Raw genomic sequence first — 7,619 nt, forward strand, 5'->3', positions numbered from 1 at the left:
AACAACAAAAGGTTGGTATAAAGACATGCGGCAGTGGACGCATCAGCACAATGTACCTACATGGAGGCATAAAGTGGTGATGCCGAGTTTGTTCATGCTCTGTGAGGGCAGCAAATCTAATCCTGGAGACCTTTTACTATGTGAGGGCAGCAAATCTAATCCTGGAGACCTTTTACTATGTGAGGGCAGCAAATCTAATCCTGGAGACCTTTTACTATGTGAGGGCAGCATATCTAATCTTGTAGAAATTTTACTCTGTGAGGGCAGAAAATCTAATCCTGGAGACCTTTTACTATGTGAGGGCAGCAAATCTACTCCTGGAGACCTTTTACTATGTGAGGGCAGCAAATCTAGTCCTGGAGACCTTTTACTATGTGAGGGCAGCAAATCTAATCCTGGAGACCTTTTACTATGTGTGAGCAGCAAATCTAATCCTGGACATACTCTATTGACTTGTCCACCAGCCGCCACTTTCTATCCTTTTTTCAACCAATAATAGATCTATTCCTTATCCAGTTTGTACTGAGTTTTCCCATTATTTCCCTTTTCAACCAAGAGACCGGTTGGGTATCCGGTCTCTACTACTTCCCCCCTGTTATTTCCTCTTTGTATCAAGTCCTATTCATGCTGCGACTTTCCCCCCTTTCTTCGTTGTATGAACCAGGTCCTAGATTCGAATGCATGAAGTAGCTTTACCTCTAATAATACTAAACATTTAGGTGGATTTGGAAGAGCTGATGGAAGTAGAAAAAGATGCACATGCAGACACATGGGGAGCTGGGGTAGTAGAGCAAGGCCACTTTCGAAGAACTTATACCTGAGGGTCGTCGGGATGTCAGTGGCAGCAGGTCCGATCTGCGCACAATGCGACAGGGAGGAAGAAGGGTACGAGGACCTCCCGAGTCGGTGCTGTGTAGGAGAGAATGACACGGGCAGAGGATCGGGCCCCGCCGACAGCTGTGGGTTTCCTCCCTAGCCGGTGATGAACGCATGAACGATGCACCTTTTAGTCCTCTACACACACCGGCTAAAGGGATCTTGTCGGATCTGTGACCAGCTGTGAGTAGAGAGAAAATGTCGCTACCGCTGTCTTTTTTAGATATGGAGAGGATGAGAGAATGAAGAGAGCAACCCTAGTAAAGCAAGCGCTCAAGCCCCTGCGTACATATATAATGGAGTGATTATATTTTCTCTCCACAACAAGCGTTGCAATTTGTGTACGTGGCATTAAAGAAAAGAAACTCTCTATTTAAGATGACTAACTGTACGACTCCTACTTACTACTAGTAGTAGTATTGTTCACTTGTGCTCCCCGGCCCTCCATTCATTGAACAACCCCACGGGTGAATAAATATACAGTACTAGTATTTATATAGAATGAACAAGCTCGAACTATCTCATGTAGTTAAAAGTTGAGGGCGGGGCTTTTCCCGGGCAGTACACGCGGCAGTTTTCGCGTAGGCGATTTGACAGAGAGGCGAGGAGGGTGAGGGAGTAGCGGATTCAACTTACTTACTGCTGGAAAGGTCAGAATGTGCGATTTGATGGCGCGTTACTGTTGGAAAGACTTGTGATTTGACTACTCACTATAGTCATGAATTACTAGCGCTACTACCGGGGTGATTCCCCCCTTTTGTTCTGCACTCTAATCTAGTGCATGACACGTCGACCCGGATGCTGGCTCTCCCACATGTCGGCAAAGAATCATGCGGTATATACTAGTACTACTACTCACGTCGGAGGAGTGCGAACCACGGCAGCCCAGTGAACCAGCAGTAGAATACAATGTGGTGATATGGCCATAAAAAACAATGTGCTACGGTGCAGACTGTAGCATGTACAGTACTACTCCTCTTTGTTTGGATCCCTGAGTTAGAGCTAGTTTGGGTTGAAATAGCCTCAAATTATCCAAACAGGAGGTGTTAGTTTGAGCTAGTTTGCTCTAACCCAGCTAAAAAAACTAGCCCGGTGGAGAGGATCTAATTGGGTTAGTTCTCCTCGGGCCCACTAAAAGAGAACTAAAAAAATCTCCCCTGCCCACACCAGATCGCACACTCTCCCACGTCGCATGACTCCTCTCTATTCTGCATTGGGCCGCCCGCCCAAGCGCCGCTCCGCCGCTAGCCCTCTCTCTCCTCCGGTCGCCCTCTCCCTCCGGCATTTGAAGCTCGCCCCACTCCCGCTTCACCGGTCATTTTTCTCCCTCTGTCATGCGTGGCGGCGGCGCATCTACCAGGGAGGTCGCGAGAGGGGTGAGTTTGTTCGTTCCTTCTCTGTCTCACAACCATATCATTGATCTTTCTCGCTCTAGCACTAATTCTGATTTGGAAAAGTAGATCTTGATTAAACTTGGTATAGATTTGTGGTGCATGCATGAAATTGTTTGATGCTGCTTGAGGAGGTAATAAATCTTTCTAGAGGCCCAAAGATTCAGTTCACATTTCTAGGTTTTTCAGTTTTAGGCTTGCATTATTTCTAGAGGCCCAAAGATTCAGTTCGCAGTCGTCGACCAGCGGCCCTGCTACCCTTGCCGGTGTCGACTTCATCTTGCAAGCGCCAACGTTGGAGGGGTTCCCGGGGCTTGGGCTCTACAGAGCCTTCCTCCAGAGCGACGATGACGAGCTCCTCCCTGGGTGCGTGAGGGGCTCCGGGCTCCCTCCCTACCGTGAATGACTTCCGTGATGAGGCAGCTCATGCTTTGTTTCATGGAGTGTTTTTTGTGAAGCTTGATTGATGACTTGTATGTTTAAGTGGGATATCTCATTTATATAGACAAAGTAAAATTTATCATGTTTTGCATGCTTGATTTGTAAAGATGGTTCGTCATGTCAATTGTGAGTGGGAGGAGGCCACACAAGAGCCGGCCACACCAAATCCGACATGAAATAGGGTCCAAAGTAGTCAAATGATTGCGAAAGAGCATTTATTGTCAATCTAACCCTGCCATCCATACACCTCTTTGGTTTAAAGTTAGTTCAGGGTTAGAATCTAACTCTAATCTCTAACTGAATTAGAGTTCTCCTCGTCTCGGTTCATCTTCATCATACTTTCCTCATTCCTATGTTTTCAGTATCCTGCGAATCAAAGAGGCCCTTAGACTGGTTTAGGTCCGGTTGTTTTTTATAAACATGTTATGTCCATAATTTAATGAACGTGCTCCGGTTTCTATGAAAATAATCCGGTTTCACGTGGTAATTCATTTATTTATTTATTCTTCTGCGGAGGTTTGCATGTAATTCATGAGGTCTGAACTGTAAAGTACACCGACATATGCTCCGAGTCGTGCATGCACTACGATCCAGATGCTCTATGTCCCACATGTCGGCGAAATGGAGCATGTGGAAATAGCCTAGGAGTACATATAGGAGGATAAATGCGTGAAAAAATATGTACTGTGAAGCATAGCTGCGGTTCGAAAAGGAGACCTAAAGTGATGATAGGTATAGGTCACACGCACCCAACTAGTGGTACTAGACATACGACTACTTTATCCCTAAAAAAAGAGATACGAGTGCTCAGTACTCCTATTCTATCAACACGAGTCCTGTCTAAGTACAGCGTCCTTGCTCAAGCTAGCTCTTCTTCCTCGTTTATCTCTTCTAATTCTAAAGTCAGCTGACGCCCGGTGGGCGGGGTGGGGATTTGCCGATGGTCGGTTTGCTCAACTACGGCCCCACCTCACAGTGAAAACGTTACGACTGGAATAAAAATGCCATATACTCCCACCGTTCCTAAATATAAACCTTTTAGACATTTCAAATGGAATACAACATATGGATGTATGTAGACTTATTTTAGAGTGTAGATTTACTCATTTTGCTCCATATGTAGTCACTTGCTGGAATCTCTAGAAAGACTTATATTTGGGAACGAAGGGAGTACTATACTAATAAAACATTAAGGCCACAAGGCGATGCAGTACTGGTTAGAGGAGGCAAGAAGAAGATATGCATCCATCGACAATGTTCACCTCCTTGACTCAGGGCGCCAGCCCACCGAATGGCGGCTAAGTAGCAGTGCCTTTCATGGCCAGGTCGACGTGCTTCTGAACAATGACGTCCAAAGATTCCAGTCACTGGAAGAAGGCCAGCGTCTTTTTGTCCTCGCTGGCCTTGTGGTGCCTATGTAGATGATTTCCTCATAGACGTGGATGTGCAGGTCGACGGGTTCTTGCATGGCGAGGCGCTGCGCGGCGAGAATGGCCTCGAGGTGCACATTCTTTGTCGCGACCTCCGGCACCTGCAGGGCCAATAGGGCTTGAAAGAGTTCATCACCATGGAGGCCGATGAGGGTGACAGGCAATGAGGAGCCTGGGCGCGTGGGCTAGAGCAGTACGGCAAGGTCATCCACGCCCTTCCTAACAGCGGTGAACTTGCGGGTGGAGTGGACCATCATGTCGTCCATGCGAAAGGCAAAGCCGGCGTCGGCGAGGGCTACGACATCGGCAGTCGCCAGCACCATCTAGAAACAATGCGCGGTGCGGGGCTGTAGGCCGGCGTCTTGGATGATTTGGTACAGCCGACTGCCCCTCGCGTCCATTGCATCCATAGGTGCTTGTGGCTTCTGGTCACTTGGTCTTGGATTAGAGTGAGGAGTGTTGCGCAGAGACTAGGAGTAGATGGATTGGAGTGGTGGGGCACCTTTATATGAGAGTCCAAACTCTGTTGCATCCACATCATGCTGGCTCTATTCTGCTTCTCCAATTAATTCCCTTTGCATGCTAATTCAGGATCCATCATTGACCGTTCAACGTCTCGGGAACCGCTACCCTCTCCCTCCTTGGCATTCAAGCCATATCAATGTAAATGCGTGTCAGGAGACATTCCCGTTGCCTATGGTGACTTCATAAATTTCAAGATGATATTCCAGCTCAGTCTTTCGAAGGTGCTCATAGGGGTAGGGTGTGTGTGTGTGCGTTCATAGGGGTGAGTGTATGTGCGTGTATATGAGTGCTTGCGTCTGTTCTATGTTTAAAAAAAGGTAAATCCCTGTCAAAAAGAGACTAGTCAGTTCTAGTATACTCAATATTGTGCACTGCGACCAAGGCGGAGAGGAAAATGAGAGAACTACATATTTTTTTAGGATGGAGATTCACTCAATTTGCTCCATATGTACTCCGTGTCGGCGTAGTCTAGTCACTTGTTGAAATCTCTAGAAAGGCAAATATTCCTTTCTGGTTTACAAGGCTCACATAGCAAATTTGTCTCATGCAAGAGCCTGGCTATATGTGTGCTCCAAGGTTCGCAACTGCCATGTTCGGGTTGCACTTGGCTCTTCGCCTCTTTGAGAAGATGAACAATGATGTTACTACTACTACTTCTACTGTATCAAATCCACTGTTGCATGTACGTCCACCGCGTGCGGGAGGGATAGCTTGGTGCATGTCCTTGTCTGCGAGCCACTGCGCGCAAGGGCGAGGGAGAAGGCGTGTAGTAGTAAAATCAAGCTTCTCCTCATTGTATGAGTTGACGCGACACATCATAGCATTGGCCCCACATGGTTGCCTCTAAACTTGGCTGAAAGACCCGCAGTGTACAATATATTTGTTGCAACCTCTAAAATTTACCCCACCACAATATATTCCTGTCTTGACCAGATGAGTGTGCAAACTACAATCACCGGGATGACAAGTGGGGCCAGAAGATTATTTTAATAAAAAAAGCTTTGTGACGGCCTCATAGCATGGAGCTGACCCCAACAATTTGAAGCTTAGAGGCATGGTACATGCTATCCTAGACTACTCGACACATGAAACTACCACACGAGCGTCCGGGCTGCGCTTGGCTCTTCGCCTCTTCGGGAAGTCGTAAAATGATGGAGTACTACTGAAGTGGATGAGTACTACAGTATGCTTCTAGCCATCTAACACCGAATGAACTGCTGCAAGTCCACAGCGCGCGGGAGGGAGATCATGTAGCGAAAGCTTCTCCTAGTCCTACCAGCCACCATGCTCATGGGTGAGGGAGGGACACAGCTTCATTAACTTACTGCTCCTACCTTTGCGTGTATGATATGTGGGCCCAACAGGTGGGTGGCCCACCTGTCATATAGCCAAAGGTAGGTGCATCAAAGGCACCGGAGCTCAGTCTGTGAGGGAGAGGGCATTGTAGTAACCAAACTTCTCGTTGTTGTACGAGTTGACGCGACACATCAAAGCACTGCACTCGATATATTTCAATAATTTGCGTTTACCGATGCATTAATTACAACGCATGCATGCATGTCGTGACTCTCCTTTTGAAACTTGCATGTGTTGATTTAATGCACATTGAAGTAGTATGAATATGTGATGGTAATGCTTTGTAATGCCCTGACCCTAAAGCAAGAGATGGTTGTGCACGAGGAGGGCGAGATCATGCAGATGGAACAGGACCCGACGCTCTCCATGGTCCCGATGGACCTCACCTTGCTCCATTGCCCCTTGTACCTCCGCCCCTTGAAGCCTCGAGTGTATCAGGTTCGAATACACCTCGTCCATTTGGCTGATAGAGCAAGGTGCAGGGTTCTTGATTGATGTGTTGTTCGATTGATTTGTGTAGTGCAGGGAGGGCACCTGGGCTGCGTGGACTGCCGCATCGAGCACCCTGGGAACTAGCGGTAGTGCCAGAAGTGCGAGCGTGGCGGTGGCTTTGACGTGCGAAACACGGTGGTCGACGCCGTCCTCTCCTAGGTGAGGGTGGAGTGCCCGCATGAAGGTTGTGGGCTCTATGCCACTTACCACAAGCTCGCCGATCACCAGAGCGTGTGTCCGCTCGCGCCCTGCAAATGCCCTGTGCCCGTCCGCGGCTACGAAGGCCCGCCGTCGGTGCTCTCCCACCACATCAGCACCGTGCATCACATGCCCGTGCACAGGATCCAGTACGGCAAGGTGCTCCAACTGCAAGTGCCACTGTCGGAGCCACAGCTCTTGCTGTTCGCAGAGGAGGACGACCGCGCATTTTTCTTGGTCAGCGGCGTGCTCGACATTGGCACGCCTATAGCTATGTCGGTCGTTTGCATCAGAGCGGGGCGTCCCCACTGCCGCACTACGTGGCCAAGCTGTGGGCGAACGGCCCGTCGGGGGAGCCCAAAGGCAGGACCGACACTGTCAAGGTGGAAATGGAGGTGACAAGAAGCAAGGATCCCGACGACGTCGCCGTGCAGGAGCTGACCTTCTTCACAGTTTAGCCCAAGCTGCTGGCCGGGGCTAAGCTAGTGTCCCTCCACATTCAGATTGACAATCTCACGTCCTAAATGATTCAACAGTGCCTTATGTTTATCTTAGTAATATGCTAATGTAGGGGTTAGCTCGGTCTACTTTAGCTTAAGAGATGGTGGGTTTTGGTGGCGATGCAAAAATTACTTTGACATCAGATCAGAAGTTAAAGTAATTTCCAACAGTCGAACATATATTTTGTGTCTGTTGGATATAAAGATCCTTTGGGTAAGAAGTATAGCGGCAACATCTTATATGCTTGTTTGTTCAGGAAGTGTTGCATACTTGTGCGAGTTGACGCGACACATCAAAGTAGTATTATACTACTAGTAGTAGTACTCCCGCTGATCCTAATTTCTCTGCGCATAAGTTGAGGCGCAGATACCAAGGAGGGCCTGGTTGTGTCTATACTTGAACAACTCAC

At 48.2% G+C, this 7,619-nt stretch overlaps 1 protein-coding gene across 1 annotated transcript; it reads left to right on the forward strand.

The window, feature by feature from the left end:
* Positions 1-6,328: 6,328 nt before the first annotated feature.
* On the forward strand, positions 6,329-7,167 carry LOC147985382 (uncharacterized). The gene is made up of 3 exons (XM_087541540.1): positions 6,329-6,457; positions 6,671-6,946; positions 7,003-7,167. Exons 1-3 carry the CDS (start codon positions 6,329-6,331, stop codon positions 7,165-7,167), a joined length of 570 nt encoding a protein of 189 aa, XP_087397666.1.
* The last annotated feature ends 452 nt before the right edge of the window (positions 7,168-7,619 follow it).

This window comes from Triticum urartu, chromosome 2A, assembly GCF_056163025.1.
Source record: "Triticum urartu cultivar PI428250 chromosome 2A, HENAU_Tu73, whole genome shotgun sequence".
Lineage (NCBI taxonomy): Eukaryota > Viridiplantae > Streptophyta > Magnoliopsida > Poales > Poaceae > Triticum > Triticum urartu.

Coding starts and splice junctions, on each gene's coding strand:
- LOC147985382 (XM_087541540.1), top strand. CDS start 6,329: ATGGTTGTGCACGAGGAGGGCGAGATCATGCAGATGGAACAGGACCCG. Junction 6,458..6,670: donor TGAAGCCTCGAGTGTATCAG/GTTCGAATACAC, acceptor GTCCTCTCCTAG/GTGAGGGTGGAGTGCCCGCA. Junction 6,947..7,002: donor ACGACCGCGCATTTTTCTTG/GTCAGCGGCGTG, acceptor CGTTTGCATCAG/AGCGGGGCGTCCCCACTGCC.